We start from the raw sequence: 16,657 nt of genomic DNA, 5'->3' as shown, positions 1-16,657 counted from the left end.
GTACAGCAACGATATTGTGCAGTTATCCAGCACTGGAAGACGCCTTTTAGCTCACTGACTTTTATGTAAGGTTTCTAACAGTGCCAGAAGGTGCCTCATGGCAGAAGACTGCTTATTAAATATGGCCCACAATAGCTATTAGTCTGTTTTTTCATGTCGGCTTCATTCACGCCATTGTCCCATCTAACCAGAGCCGGCAGGTATATTTGCGGGGCTCGGTGCAGGGACATGTGCGGGGCCTCTGCTCTTACCTTCTCCGGTGGCATCATCTGGCGCCATCTCCTCCCGGCATCTCCCTCTGCATAGTCCAGTCATCATGGCTCCGTGATGTCAAATGGTGTTTCTATGACAACGGGACGGCATGAGGCGTCGTGATTTCACTTGACGTCTCGTTGTCATGGCAATATGTCACCATTGAACATCACAGAGCCATGATGACGGGATCATGCAGAGGGAGATGCCGCTGGAGAAGGTAAGAGTTAGGCCGCGGTCCCAGTCCATTCTACTGCGCATACCACGGCGTGCACTGTGCGAACAAGCACCATCCCTCAATGGGGCTGGGCCAAGTATGTACCTTTATGCGGAATGTGCAGTACGACAAGTTTTTCCAAAGACATTCAAATTGTATTTACAATTTGCAACGGAGTGGTGGCCACGCCCCCGCTGGCGCTTCAGCCAATGAGGGTGAACCAGCCGCATGAGGTCATGGCCACGCCCCTGGAAACCCCAGCCACGCCCCCGTCACAATCCTGCATCTTCTCCCAGATCGCGGTGAAGCGCTGTCACGTGTCGCCCCCCCTCCCCACCCCCCCTTGCGGACGTGCATGCTACAGTGCACACTGGGACCGCGGCCATACAAAGGCCCTGTTCTCTTCCCCTGCAATCAGTTTAATTGTCATGGGGGAGAGCACGGGGCCTCGGTAACCGCAAGGTAAAAATGGATTTCAGGCAAAAAGGTGACACAGTATGCTCATTTGCATGTCATTTCCCAGAATCCCTTGCTGCAGTGGAAGCACTGTGTGTTAGGTGATAATGGTGAAAGGCAGGGTTGCAGACCTGCCTAAGACATTTGAATGTGTTCACAAGTAATATTTTTATATGCTATACGGTGGAGGGTTTTTAGTCACCTTTTCACCCACCATAACTTAGATAATGTGTGGTGAAGATCTACTTATGTCTCAAATTGCAAAGCCAATACAACCAACCTCACACTGATGAGACCCACAAGGTCGAAACAGTATGTCTGTGAGTGGGTTTATTGGCTTTGCATCTCATCCCAGGCTATGTTTGAAAGCGGTGTTTAAAGCAGCATGCATTGAATGTGCTGTAAGATGTCTCCCTGGGGAATGGGATGTAAAGTATCTCACTGGGGAATGGGCTGTAAGGCGTCTTCCCGGGGAATGGGCTGGAAGGTTTCTCCCCGGGGAATAGTCTTTAAGATCCCCCCCCCCAGTGAATGAGCTGTAAGGTGTCTACCCAGTGAAAGGGCTGTAAGGAGTTTCCCCAGGGAATGGGCTGTAAGGTGTCTCCCCAGGGAATGGGCTGTAAGGTGTCTCCCCAGGGAATGGGCTGTAAGGTGCCTCCCCAGGGAATGGCTGTAAGGAGTTTCCCCAGGGAATGGGCTGTAAGGTGTCTCCCCAGGGAATGGGCTGTAAGGTGTCTCCCCGGGGAATGGGCTGTAAGGTGTCTCCCCGGGGAATGGGCTGTAAGGTGTCTCCTTGGGGAATGGGCTGTAAGGTGTCTCCCCGGGAATGGGCTGTAAGGTGTCTCCCCGGGGAATGGGCTGTAAGGTGTCTCCTTGGGGAATGGCTGTAAGGTGTCTCCCCGGGAATGGTCTGTAAGGTGTCTCCCCGGGAATGGGCTGTAAGGTGTCTCCCCAGGGAATGGGCTGTAAGGTGTCTCCCCGGGAATGGTCTGTAAGGTGTCTCCCCGGGAATGGGCTGTAAGGTGCCTCCCTAGGGAATGGGCTGTAAGGTGTCTCCCCGGGGAATGGGCTGTAAGGTGTCTCCCCAGGGAATGGGCTGTAAGGTGTCTCCCTGGGAATGGGCTGTAAGGTGTCTCCCCAGGGAATGGGCTGTAAGGTGTCTCCCCAGGGAATGGGCTGTAAGGTGTCTCCCTAGGGAATGGGCTGTAAGGTGTCTCCCCAGGGAATGGGCTGTAAGGTGTCTCCCTAGGGAATGGGCTGTAAGGTGTCTCCCCAGGGAATGGGCTGTAAGGTGTCTCCCTAGTGAATGGGCTGTAAGGTGTCTCCCCAGGGAATGGGCTGTAAGGTGTCTCCCCGGGGAATGGGCTGTAAGGTGTCTCCCTAGGGAATGGGCTGTAAGGTGTCTCCCCAGGGAATGGGCTGTAAGGTGTCTCCCCAGGGAATGGGCTGTAAGGTGTCTCCCCGGGAATGGGCTGTAAGGTGTCTCCCCGGGAATGGGCTGTAAGGTGTCTCCCCGGGAATGGGCTGTAAGGTGCCTCCCTGGGGAATGGGATGTAAGGCTTCTCCCCCGGGAATGGGCTGTAAGGTGCCTCCCCAGGGAATGGGCTGTAAGGTGTCTCCCAGGGAATGGGCTGTAAGGTGTCTCCCCAGGGAATGGGCTGTAAGGTGTCTCCCCAGGGAATGGGCTGTAAGGTGTCTCCCTGGGGAATGGGCTGTAAGGTGTCTCCTTGGGGAATGGGCTGTAAGGTGTCGCCCCGGGAATGGGCTGTAAGGTGCCTCCCCAGGGAATGGGCTGTAAGGTGTCTCCCCGGGAATGGGCTGTAAGATGTCTCCCCAGGGAGTGGGCTGTAAGGTGCCTCCCCAGGGAATGGGCTGTAAGGTGTCTCCCCAGGGAATGGGCTGTAAGGTGTCTCCCCGGGGAATGAGCTGTAAGGTGTCTCCCCAGGGAATGGGCTGTAAGGTGTCTCCCCAGGGAATGGGCTGTAAGGTGTCTCCCCAGGGAGTGGGCTGTAAGGTGTCTCCCCAGGGAATGGGCTGTAAGGTGTCTCCCCGGGAATGGGCTGTAAGGTGTCTCCCCGGGAATGGGCTGTAAGGTGCCTCCCCAGGGAATGGGCTGTAAGGTGTCTCCCTGGGGAATGGGCTGTAAGGTGTCTCCCTGGGGAATGGGCTGTAAGGTTTCTCCCCGGGGAGTGGGCTGTAAGGTGTCTCCCCAGGGAATGGGCTGTAAGGTGTCTCCCCGGGGAATGGGCTGTAAGGTGTCTCCCCAGGGAATGGGCTGTAAGGAGTTTCCCCAGGGAATGGGCTGTAAGGAGTTTCCCCAGTGAATGGGCTGTAAGGTGTCTCCCCAGGGAATGGGCTGTAAGGTGTCTCCCCAGGGAATGGGCTGTAAGGTGTCTCCCCAGGGAATGGGCTGTAAGGTGTCTCCCCAGGGAATGGGCTGTACGGTGTCTCCCCGGGGAATGGGCTGTAAGGTGTCTCCTTGGGGAATGGGCTGTAAGGTGTCTCCCCGGGAATGGGCTGTAAGGTGTCTCCCTGGGGAATGGGCTGTAAGGTGTCTCCCCGGGAATGGGCTGTAAGGTGTCTCCCCGGGAATGGGCTGTAAGGTGCCTCCCCAGGGAATGGGCTGTAAGGTGTCTCCCCGGGGAATGGGCTGTAAGGTGTCTCCCCAGGGAATGGGCTGTAAGGTGTCTCCCCAGGGAATGGGCTGTAAGGTGTCTCCCCAGGGAATGGGCTGTAAGGTGTCTCCCCAGGGAATGGGCTGTAAGGTGTCTCCCTGGGAATGGGCTGTAAGGTGTCTCCCCAGGGAATGGGCTGTAAGGTGTCTCCCCAGGGAATGGGCTGTAAGGTGTCTCCGTGGGAATGGACTGTAAGGTTTCTCCCCGGGGAATGGGATGTAAGGCTTCTCCCCCGGGAATGGGCTGTAAGGTGTCTCCCTGGGGAATGGGCTGGATGGTTTCTCCCCGGGGAATGGTCTGTAAGGTCCCCCCCTCCCCCCCGTGAATTGGCTGTAAGGTTTCTCACCAGGGAATGGGCTGTAAGGTGTCTCCCCAGGGAATGGGCTGTAAGGTGTCTCCCTGGGAATGGGCTGTAAGGTGTCTCCCTGGGAATGGGCTGTAAGGTGCCTCCCCAGGGAATGGGCTGTAAGGTGCCTCCCCAGGGAATGGGCTGTAAGGTGTCTCCCCAGGGAATGGGCTGTAAGGTGTCTCCCCGGGGAATGGGCTGTAAGGTGTCTCCCCAGGGAATGGGCTGTAAGGTGTCTCCCCAGGGAATGGGCTGTAAGGTGTCTCCCCGGGGAGTGGGCTGTAAGGTGTCTCCCCAGGGAGTGGCTGTAAGGTTTCTCCCTGGGGAATGGGCTGTAAGGTGTCTCCCCAGGGAGTGGGCTGTAAGGTGTTTCCCCAGGGAATGGGCTGTAAGGTGCCTCCCCAGGGAATGGGCTGTAAGGTGTTTCCCCAGGGAATGGGCTGTAAGGTGTCTCCCCAGGGAATGGCTGTAAGGTTTCTCCCTGGGGAATGGGCTGTAAGGTGTCTCCCCAGGGAATGGCTGTAAGGTTTCTCCCTGGGGAATGGACTGTAAGGTGTTTCCCCAGGGAATGGGCTGTAAGGTGTTTCCCAAGGGAATGGGCTGTAAGGTGTTTGTAATGGGCTGTAAGGAGTTTCCCCAGGGAATGGGCTGTAAGGTGCCTCCCCAGTGTTCTTGGCACAGCACCAATTAGTAAATATTCACCTAAATGTCTATTTAATTCTAAGCTGTTTTAGCATTAGTAGCTTTGTGACTAGGGGCTATATTTAATAAAAGGAAGGAACCTTTGGAGAGATACAAGAAGCATAGGTGTATTTTATGCCAAGCGTATAAGTGGGGTGGCCAGTTATTACATGAGTAAAAGGAAGTATAAACGTTAGCACTAGTGAGCAGTATGCTTTAACAGCGAGATATTTGATTTGGAAATACTGACCATAACAACAACAGCTACAAAAATGTTTAGGTCATATTTTTTTAATGCAGTTTTCTGTGAGACTTGAAGAATTTGACCTTTGCAGGAAAAAAGTGGTTTAGAAAAAAGTCCAAAAAAAAAGCTTGCTTCTCATAATATATGCATGGACATTTGTACCAGAGGTGAAGCGGTTAATGCTGGCTGCGGAGATTGTTTAAAGGAGCTGGTCATTACTGAGATCCACTTTAACCTTTTTTCCCCTCACTGGCAGGTGTCCCGCTGGCCGGGGGCCAGTGCCTGGAAGCATTCTGCAGCCTGTGGTTTGCACTGGCTTTCTGAAAATGCCGACACTCCAGCTGCTGGCACATAATTAAACTGATTTGTGGTTTGACCATTGGAACTGCAATACAAAACTGGGACCAAATATGCAACACACTTACAAAAAAACATAATATTAAGTCAATCCAACGGCTTGCATTGCAATGAAGTGATTATCAGTAAGAGAGCAATGTAATGCTGCCCATATCTGTTGCAGGGGAGTACTGTAGTTATGGGACACAAATTGTAGGCTTCTTTAGCTGTGAAATTGTTCTTATTGCGGAGATGTTGCCATATTCAATGTAAGTCGTTTAATGGCATGATGGGAAAAAGGCTACGGAGGATCACATCAGTCACGGAGCAGCGTATTACAGTAGTGAAGGGATTAATCGTAAAGGATTAGGGATAATGACTTTGGTTTCTAGAAATGATGCAATATAAAGGCAAGCCCCCTTGTAAGTGATATTTTAAATAGTAATAAAGTAAAGCACTACAAAACCCTATAAACTGAACAAAGGTGGTCATAGGGCACCTGTTGCAGACCTATCTGGCAATAACGATCTTAATAGTATTCTGTTGTCCCTTTATCTCTCCAACAGGTATGACATCTGTACATACAAAAACAAGCCTTGTGGAACTCTGGGTAAGTGTGCAGGATGGAATGTTATGATGTGCAGTTGGAGGCACTGCTAGGCACTAATAATGTACAAGAAGTATTTTAACACTTTCCCTGCAAGAGAGACCAGCAGAGCATTGCAGGCCGCTTTCTCAACAAAGGGGTTAATATAGCTTTTGGAGGTGACCACTGTATTGGTAGGTCATTAAAAGTTTAAATTTGTGCGAGCTGCTATAGGGCGTTCCTCTTCTTGCAGCTGTAATCACTGATACACAAAAAAATAGCCCTAAGAGATGATTCAATCTTACCAAGCAGTAGGAAGCTGATTGCTTATTTCCATTCAGTCCGTCTCCAGGATAGTGCTTGAAAGACAAAGACCATGATCATGTGAATTCCATATTCGTTGTCTAGGATTAAACTAATAAAAAATAGTTCTCAGGTACTCCAATGATGTTAGTGGAATATGTATTTGACTTCTAGTTCCTTGAATGCTCTTTGGTACATGAATTCCTTTTTCAGGTGTATAAATAATGTCATAATATATTGTTGCAATAGCTGTAAATTAGTCAGAAATGTCTTCCGTATGAACACAAGACTAATATTATACAAATGTGAGCATGACCGATACAAAGCCTATTTATTTTTGTATTTACAGCTTTTTTTGTTTGTACATGTACTGTAGCATCTAATTTCCTCCCCTTCCAGATCACCATGTTTCATTTTATAATGATTCTGATCATTCTACTAATATCACCAGCAAAGCCGCCACTTCTTAGAGAAGTCATGTTGATTTTGTGTGATACTTGTCCTTTCTGCAACAATCCACAGGGCAAATAAACAGGAGGCTCCTTCCTCTAATAATCTTTGAAGGGGCTTAGAGGAGTTTCATTGTGAGCCGGTAGTGCAACATTACGATAATGGTGTCTATTTGCTAGTCTTCCAACTGCAACACTAAGGCAAAACCAGTGCAAAGAAACAGCATATTTATCATCAAAAAGGAATTCTGACGGCAAGGAGCTTACTTTCTGTGTTGAATCTGGGGCAATTGTTGTGAACCGGGTTTGTCCAAGGTCTGCAGCTCAGAGACTTTAGCAAATAACCGCCAATGTCTTAAACATTTTCAGGGAATGGCTCTAAAATGCAGAAATGGTATTTTAACATGTTCTGCCGGAGGCGCCGCCCAGAACGCCTTCCTTTGGTAAATGTAGAATTTCTGACATTGAGCATAAAAATAGAACATGTAAAGAATTACAGATTGATAATAACGTTATGCTATTTTTTTCTCAACAAGGAGAAATTGATGACAATTTTTGAAAACTGTTTCCACTGAAATAAAGAATGGAAACCCAGGAATCATAATTGAGACTTCGTGGTCCAGTAAAATAGGGCTTTTGTCAGTGTTAAATTATTGAAAAAGATGATTGTTTCTGACATGTACATATTCTATAATGTATTTGGGGGAATGAGACCTGCTCAATTGGACCTAACCAGGCAGGCTTAATTGCACTGGATAATTATTTAGGTATTCAAAGTTACTGTGCTATAGCTATAGTGAGTGAGACTTAACATGATTTCAATGTAACTTCTTAAAGTTTTGTTTCAAAGCACCACTGAGCTTAAAAAAAGACACCCCCTTAAGAATATCAAAATGCTGTCAACAATGTTTATACAGAATGCAGTGTAAACTTTTAATACTGTTTTAATCATTGGCATTACTGTATATTACATTGTGTTTTAGAAGCACATTCCTTGAATCATCCTGTTGGGTTAATCTGCCAGATTGTAATGAATCACAGGTCCCTTTAACAGGAAAGGGTGTACAGAACATAATACATGCCCGTCTGTTCATGCACTGACATCTAAAGAGTTCATTATGAATTCTGTACAAACATGGCATCAGATTATTCTGTAGTGGGTCATTCAGACATTTCTTTTTGATGAAAAAGCTTCACTCTCCTCTGGGTATGCTCTATTCCAAGTGTATATTTTTCCAAGAACTAAGAAGCAGTAACTGGTATTGTATGTATTTTCAGCAAGATACAGTTGTCCCATTTATTGTATAAAATCAGCATGTAAATGAGGAAGTGGGACAGTTTTTTTTTTTTTACTCTGCTGGATGAATTAAACTGCATCCTCATGTTTTGCCTCCACGCAGTACAAGCTTCACATAAAACGATTTTCTTGCAGATACTTATAAATAATACCTACAGCAAATAAACATACCACTTGTGAGCAAATTCACGTCTCAGACAGGTCTGCAACCCTGCTTTTCACCATTATCTCTTGACATACAATGCTTCCACTGCAGCCAGGGATTCTGGGAAATGACATGCAAATGACCACACAGTGTCAACTTTTGCTTCTTATTCATTTTAATATGGACCCCTATAAGTCCATGTTAAAATGGATAAGAAGCAAAAGGTGACACTGTGAAAATTTGCATGTCATTTCCCAGAATCCCTGGCTGTAGTGGAAGTGCTGTACGCTAAGAGATAATGGGGAAAAGCAGGGTTGCAGACAGTGACGGATTTCTAGACCCGCCGCCCCATGGCATTTACCGGGTGTCGCCTCCTCCTTGCTGCCGCCCTCTGTCGTCTTCGAAATTGCAGTGTCATGTCACCAATGAGACGTCATGTGGCGTCTCGTTGCCATGGCAACACAACGTCATTTGATGGGGCGCCATGACAACGAGTCGTGTGCCGTCGAAGCCTCATTTGACACTGCGTGGCGGCAGCAAGTAAGGAACTTCCCATTAGGCCCGATAGGCCAGAGACCGTGACCTCTGTGTATGGGGACAGAAATTTATGCCGTCCTCATATTTTGCCACCCTAGGCCCGGGCCTAATGGAAAATCTGCCATTGGTTGCAGACCTGTCTGAGGTATGTTAATGTGCTCACAAGTGATATTCTTATTTGGTTTACACGTATACTATGGAAGGTTTTTGTCACTTTTTTACCCACCATAACTCATACTGTATAAAGTGTAGTTTAAATAAAACCTAGAATTGTTACTTAGTTACATAGTTACATAGTAGATGAGGTTGAAAAAAGAAGTATGTTCAACCTATGCTAAATTTAGGCAACAGATACTTTATCCTATATCTATACTTACTTATTGATCCAGAGGAAGGCAAACAAAAATCCCCAATAAAGGGAAAAATTCATTCCTTCCTGACTCCAAGAATTGGCAATCGGATTACTCCCTGGATCAACATCCTTCCCATGTATACTTATTTGGTATATCCCTGTATACCTTTCCCATCTAAAAAGATGTCCAACCTTTTTTTTAACAAATCTATTGTATCTGCCATCACAGTCTCCATGGGTAATGAATTCCACATTTTAACTGCCCTTACTGTAAAGAACCCTTTCCTTTGTTGCTGGTGAAATCTCCTTTCCTCCAAACTTAAGGGATGGCCCCGAGTCCTTTGTACTGCCCGTGGGATGAATAGTTCTTTTGAAAGCTCCTTGTATTGTCCCCGAATATAATTGTATATAGTTATCATATCCCCTCTTAGACGCCTCTTTTCTAATGTAAATGTTCCAAAGCCAAATAAAAGTACACACATACAACTTCTTTTGGGGGGGGGGAAAGAGAATGAGCTCTGTACGGGGGTGTGTGGTATCAGAGGTGTACAGAGTTACTCTTTACCATCATACAGTGCCATACGTTCCTTTTGGGATTGAATTCCTTCCAGATATGACCATTTGATCCTATATAAATTAACAGATAGGTTAAAGAAGTGGTACTTAGTTTCTTCTTTCTCCCATCACGTCCGTCACAGGAATGGCAGACCATCTAGAAGCAGGGGAACTGTATCTTATTAGTCTGTCTGACTGAGAGGGCTGCTGACCCATATTTAAGGCCCATGACAAATAATGACAAACATCAGTGTATTGCTTTTGAAAGTGAAATAGATTGTGAAGGATAGAAATGGCACAGCTGCATGAAACCCAGATTGAGTGTACATTGGCTGCAATCTTCTGCTTCACTTTGCAGTGAAGTTTTTCATCTTCTCTGGTACAGCGCTCTTTGTTTCTATTATGTAGTTCAAAGCCGTATTGGTCCTGCAGATTGATTGGAGATTAGGATGCCTTCCAGGGGACCAGCACTAGGTCTTTTCATTGATTACATTATCATTTACAGAGCTCTTGAAACCTCATAGGTTTCTTCTTCCAGTGTACTGTAAGAAGAAGCCTATGATGTTTCAAAAGCTATGCACATTATAATTGCCATCTACAAAGGACCCTAATGCTGGTCCCCTAGAAGGCATTACACCAACCTACATTGAATCTATGTGACCTGGCATACAAACCTAGTCAATCTATCTGTATCCTTTATGTATTACATTTATTTGAAGCTTGCATTTAATAGAAGCTTGGAGGGGGGTTTGTAGGCCTCTTTGGGGTAACATTTATTAACCATCATCAATGTATTTATTATTCCCCCTTTAGGCCGCACATATAGTGCCCGCGACCGCAATGCGTGACGTCGCCGTTACCGCCACCGAAAGTTGTATATCGCTTTGCGGCGGCGGCGCGGGCGACCAGGCCATTGATTGGTTCAGGGGCTGTCACAGGAGGCGACAGCCCCAGAAAAATCAAATATTCCCGGCTTCCAAGAATCGTATCGCCCCGTCGCTTTGTCGCCGTCGCGCTTACTAAAGGAGCACACGGCGACAATGCATTTGTTTTGGGGCGACGTCGCCGGCACTATAAGCGCGGCCCTAGTGTTCTTTCTCCAATCACTAACCACTATGTTAAATCCTCCAGGATTGTGTATTATTTATTTACTTATTGCTTAGCTGGAGGGTGCTCTTCAGAAACAGGACTCACTACCTAAAAGAAATCTTTTGTTTCTATTATAATGATAATATTTTGGCTGTGTAATCCAGTGTGACTGGCTAATTGTTATACGATTGTCACGTCTCATAGTACCCACTTCATGAATGTTTAATAAATGTTTTAGCTGTTATGCTCTGAGCTGCGTTGAAAAAGACCTGAATTCCAATGATAAATGTAATATTTTTAGTTAAATATATCCAGTCGAATTGAAGGTTGCAGCGTTTCCTTCATTGAAAAATTCATTTTTTTCTCTCTTCATTTTCTACCACTTGGGCCTTTTTTTAGGCAAATAAAAACTTGCTTGTGTGTTTTTTTTTTTTTTTTTTTCTGAACCCACTAAACTTAAACAGATCTCTTTAGAAAAATAATGTGGACACTTTTTGCTTTCTGCTGCCTCAAGAATGTTAAAGTAGAAATACTTTGTTGAATTCCCTCTCCTGGCTCAAGTTACTAGGTGGTCCCAAGTTACCAGAAGTAACATTTATAAATCTAACCCTTAGTCTAGACATTTTCCAGCACTGACTGCAGTTCAAAAAATATTAATGTCTAGCCTGCAAAGTGAAATTCCCCCCAGTGATTTTGTAAATGACTAGAAAGTTAACCTTTTGCCAACTGCTCATTCTATATGTGGAGGTTATTAAAAAGAATTCAGGCATTTATAAGACTGAAACACCTTGGCCTGACCCTTTGTGTCTCCTTCTGTTTATTCAGGCTTGGCCTCGGTGGCTGGAATGTGTGAGCCGGAGAGGAGCTGCAGTATTAATGAAGACATTGGCTTGGGCTCTGCATTTACCATTGCACATGAGATTGGTCACAAGTGAGTTGGGAAAAAAAATCAAAATATGTTATTATGCAATCTGTTTTACATTGTTCCAGGGAAGTATTCCCATTTCAAGCGTATTCATTGCTGTGTATTCCACGGCCAGCCTCCTTAATTCTACTTAGTTTTCATATATTAGGGAATTGCACCTCTTATTTGTCTCCTAGCATATTTTTTTTAATGATACTGTTTTTATTTTCTGTTGACGTGTATATATATCACGCAATGGTTCATTTTAAAATAGTTTAATAAAATAATAATTTCAATCATTTCTGAAACCTCTTAAGAGAACGCATGAGTTAGCGTTAACACGCAGGCGCATGACTAATCAGGCATGTTTCCTTTGTTTGGTGTCATCCCCTGCTGTTCTCTGAGCTACAGTAATAACCCAAAGATATTTTGTGCACACAATAATGCCATCTCTTCGGGCTATAAGAGGACTTCAGATGCAGCAAGTTGGGCAGCAGAAGACAGCAGCTGTCATTGTTGTAGGGTCCAGGTTTCTGCAATAAAAAACATTAAAAAAAAAAGGGAATAATGTCTTGTTGGGAGGCGACTTTGTGAAAAGTGCGGCTCCTGTTGATTTCAGTTGTTATAATTGTTGGAGGGGAGCATGCAAAGTATTTATGGGCTTTTGTTTTGCGTCCAAGAAGCTTTTGATGGCTTTATGTGTGTAGTCATACACGGCATTGCTTTCTGTGGCTGCATGGTCATAATCGTTGTCATTTTGAAACCTGAAATTGTGCTTTAAGGGTCCTTGCAACTACTGTAAACGAATGACACGGCACATGTGTAATGCAGAGTGCTTTTAGGTAGAGTTGATTACATTTACGGCATCAATCACTAGCTGCCTAATTATTATTTTTGCTTTTTAAATGCAGTGTCTGGATTACAAATGTCCAAAGTATTTCCTTTACCTATCTGTTGCTGAGCTGCCGCAACCCGCCTATGAAAGGCAAACTGTTACTCGCAATTTCCTTCCCTCGTTTTTAATTATTAGTGACAAGCAAGTCCATTTGATAAAATAATATTCGTTTTTATTTTAATGTTGATACAGCTGCAGGGATCTGTTTTTCAGCAGCAAGGTTTGTGCACAGGTCTCCATCCCATCACCTGGAACCCCAGTGCACCTGCGCGAATGTCCTTTGAAAAGCAGAATATAGTGTTTTAGAACATTGCTTCTCCATTGGTATTGTAGTTATTGGGAGTTTGGCATAGAGGAATTTCCTGTCCTCTCTCACAAACGTGAACACAAAGAACAACCACCGGGTGCTCTTTGTGCAAATGCAAATAGTTTGTAAGTGAAAAGTGCAACATGCCATTCACACACTTCTAGTGCCTACTAAAAAGGAGTGTCTGTTACCAATGATCCTACTTATAAAGTGCTTCATTGAAATGTGACATGTAAATATAATATTAAGAAATATAAAACCGATTTGCTGCTCTAAGCCCAGATGAACCATCCTCTTCGTTCTTGAAGTAGATTTTCTAATGATGTGGGGAACGCAGAATCTCACCAAGGGCACTATTTTGGTTTTCTCTATTGCTTTCTGGGAGATTTGTTAATCCAATTGGAAAAGTGGTCCTGCACAGTTGACTGTACCTTATACCAGAAAGGCGGCCATTAAGAAGATACACCTTGATCATTTCTACTGAGTATAACACTGCTGTTAACCCTTTGTGGCCATGGGAGTGTGGCATCTATAAAATTTCAACCAAATACTGTACATATATAAATAGTTTAGGATTACTGCCCCGTATTATTTGTCGCTCTGTGGGACACTGAGCTCCCCACTTCATAAGAAAATCTCTCTCACAAACGTCATAGTTACAGAGTTACATAGTAGATGAGGTTGAAAACAGACCTATGTCCATCAAGTTCAAGCTATGCTAAATTTAGACGACAGATACGTCTCCTATATTTGTATTTACAGTATTTTGATGCAGAGGAAGGCAAACAAAAAAAACCCAGTGAAATATCATCTAATAATATCTTATAAGGGGAATATAAATTCCTTCCTGACTCCAATAATGGCAATCAGATTACTCTCTGGATCAATATCCTTCCCATGTTTACTTGTTTGGTATATCCCTGTATACCTTTCCTTTTTAAAAAGAATTTTTTTGAAAATTTCTATATATTCTCCATGGATAATGATGTACACATTATAACTGCCCTTACTGTAAAGAACACTTTCCTTTGTTGCTGGTGAAATCTCCTTTCCTCCAACCTTAAGGGATGACGCTGTGTCGTTTGTGCTGCCCGTGGGATGAATAGTTCTTTTGAAAACTCCTTCTATTGACCCTGAATATATTTGCATATACTGTAGTTATCATATCGCCTCTAAGGCCGCGCTTATAGTGCTGACGACGGCAACGCGACCGATGACGTCACCCATTGCCGTCGCCACCAGCAAAAGTTATAATTTGATTTGAAGCGACATCGCTGGCGACAAGGCCAGTGACGTTACTAAAAGGGGCGGGCCGCACAATTTGATTGGTTTAGAGACAGTCACATGTGGCGACTGTCTCTAAAAAATCAAATTTACCCGGCTTCAAAATTTTTGGTCGCTCCGTCGCGCTTACTATAAGCGCTTGCGACGGAGTCAATGTATTTGTTTCAGAGCGACGTCGCGTCACCATCACAAGGCACTATAAGTGCAGCCTTAGACCCCTCTTTTCTAACAAATCTATATTAGCTAGCCTTTCCGCATAAATCAGATTTTCCATCCCCTTTATCAATTTTGTGGCTCTTCTCTACACCTTTTCTAGTTCCATAATATCATTTTTATGGAAAGGTGCCCAAAACGGTACTCCATATTCAAGGTGTGGTCTTACTAATGCTTTATACAGTAGCTTAATGATGTTTATTTCCCTTCCATGCATTCCCCATTTAATACAAGATATGATCTTGCTTGCCTTTGCAGCTACTGTATGAGGTTTGGCAAAATCCTTTCTGGGTTTTCACATTTTAGTTCAGGATTTTGCTCTTGCTCGCCCTCTGTGGCTGGATCGTCCATTTGTGCTCCTGGCAACTTCCTTTAAAAGGACAGCCCTGTTAGCAGGAAGTTGCTGAGCAAAGGTTCAGTTAATGCTGAGTTCATGCCACGCACTTTCCTATTGTCTTCACGTTACCAGACCTAGCTCACATACCTCAACTAACCTTTGATTTCAGCCTGCCTCGACCTCTGTCTACAAGCACTCCTAAATCCTTCTCCATCAAAGATTCACCTAATTCTGCCCCATTTAATTTGTCAAGATTCACATGGGCCGGTGATAAAAGTGCAGTGAAATGCAGACCGCTCTTGTGTGATTCATTGGCGCCCTTTCTTCTTGATGAGTAGCAGTGTTATGATTCCCTAAGTTAATGTCTCAAGTACTAACTATTGCTGATGCATAATCTGTTTACTGCTGATTTCTCATCCGATTGTTACTGGTGGTGATGGTATATTCTTTGGTGCCAAACAAATGTTTAATGCTAAATGTATGTTTAGGACACTTTGATGACATGATGTGATGTTGGCCATTTGATCTTAGTATATACAGGTAATTTAGATTTATATCAAAGACTGAGGACCAATAATTGCATCTTGGTTGACTAGAATTATAGAGTTTGTAGTGTTCCATTTTACCTACTTACCTTAAAATCAGTGATCCTACTTGATCACCATTATTAATATTTACTTCCATGGTAATATTACAACTTGCATATTTTAGAAGATTTCCCCTTTTTGGCTGAGAGGTTATTTAACGCCTATACCAGGGGTGCGTAAACTGAAGGGCGCGCCCCTCAGGGGGAGTGCGGGATTTTCTAGGGGGGCGCGGCGGTTGCAGAGGCCCGGCGCTCTTCCACAAGGCATGTAAATTAAATGCCGGGGGAGGCGTGAAACTTCTGCAACTTTCCTTACCTGTTCTCAGTCGGCTCTTTGGTGACATGTCACCATGACAACGTGGCGTCAAATGACGCTGCGGGGTCAAATGACAACGCATCACATGATGTTGTGACATCATATGACGCGCGGAGCCTGAGAGCAGATAAGGAGGGGGGGGGGTGCAGACAAGGACTGAAAAGTTTGTGCACCCCTGGCCTATACTATCCTTCAGTACAGTACAAACAATTTCCTACTTACTAGATTTGTGTGACTTCCCATATGTAGTTGAGAGTTATAGCATTCAGATTGGAAAAAATGTAGATCCATTGTAGGCTATGATACTTTTTAGGGGACCAGCATTAGGGTTCTTTATCAATGAAATTATAGTATTTAATACCTCATATGTTTCGTCTTCAAGTGTACTGCATGCACATTTGAACACAGTAACCTTGAACAGGGCCGCAGACAGCTTTCCTGGGGCCCAGGACTGCAGTTTCCATTGGGCTCCCATCCCACCTACTGCCAGTGTCGGAGACCTTGGAGACCCCCCCCTCTATCTCTCACACCGCTATTGCTCCCCTCCCTCTCTCACTCCTCTTTCCCATGCCCCACCTCTCTCCCACGCCCCCAGCTCTCCCACACACCCATCTCTGTCCCACGCCCCCAGCTCACACCCCCTCTTTCTCCCACCTCTTTCTCCCACTTCTCTCATGCCCCCATCTCTCACTCATACCCCTACCTCTCTCTCCCATGCCCCCCTCTCTCTCCCTTCTCTCACACCCTCAATCCCCCACCACTCTCCTCCTAATGTCACCACCCCTCTCCCCCTAACGTCCCCACTCCTCCTCCCATAATGCCCCACCCCCTTTCTCTCATGCCCCCACCCCCTCCCCCTAATTCCCCCATGACTCCCCATCATGCCTCCATCCTTCTCTCCCTCATGCTCCACACCTCTCTCCCACACCCTCGCCTTCTCTCCTCCCATACACATAACCCTCCTACCCCCACACACATAATACCCCTCTCCCCCCCGCTCACATAATAACCCCCCCACCACCATATCACACACACCTCTCATTACCTGGAGGCCTCCGCTGAGGTCAGCTGTGCCGACCAGCCCGCTCAACTTCCGGCTCAGGGGCAGGGCTTACAGTGGGGGGAAAGCTGGGGCCCAACTGCCAGTGCCAGCCGGATGGGGCCGCACAGCCGGATGGGCAACCGCAGCCGGATGGGCCTCCGCAGCCCCTGGTCCTGGGACAATTTTCCTGGCTCTCACCCTCCCCCCCTGTCAGCAGCCCTGCCCTTAAAGAAGAAACCTATACAATTTCAAA

The 16,657-nt window shown here is 45.7% G+C and overlaps 1 protein-coding gene across 4 annotated transcripts in view; it reads left to right on the top strand.

Moving 5' to 3' along the window:
* ADAMTS6 (ADAM metallopeptidase with thrombospondin type 1 motif 6) overlaps positions 1-16,657 on the top strand; it is a 283,143-nt gene that overhangs the window by 106,114 nt on the left and 160,372 nt on the right. For all 4 annotated transcript variants that reach the window (XM_075590050.1, XM_075590029.1, XM_075590040.1 and 1 more), the window contains 2 exons: positions 5,774-5,817; positions 11,346-11,451. In XM_075590050.1, coding sequence (XP_075446165.1) covers positions 5,774-5,817; positions 11,346-11,451 — 150 coding nt within the window. The remainder of the gene's footprint in view (positions 1-5,773; positions 5,818-11,345; positions 11,452-16,657) is intronic.

Source organism: Ascaphus truei, chromosome 1, assembly GCF_040206685.1.
Source record: "Ascaphus truei isolate aAscTru1 chromosome 1, aAscTru1.hap1, whole genome shotgun sequence".
In the NCBI taxonomy this organism is placed as follows: domain Eukaryota; kingdom Metazoa; phylum Chordata; class Amphibia; order Anura; family Ascaphidae; genus Ascaphus; species Ascaphus truei.
The sequence above is the reverse complement of the archived record's forward strand: the minus strand, read 5'-3'. Positions and strand labels throughout refer to the sequence as shown.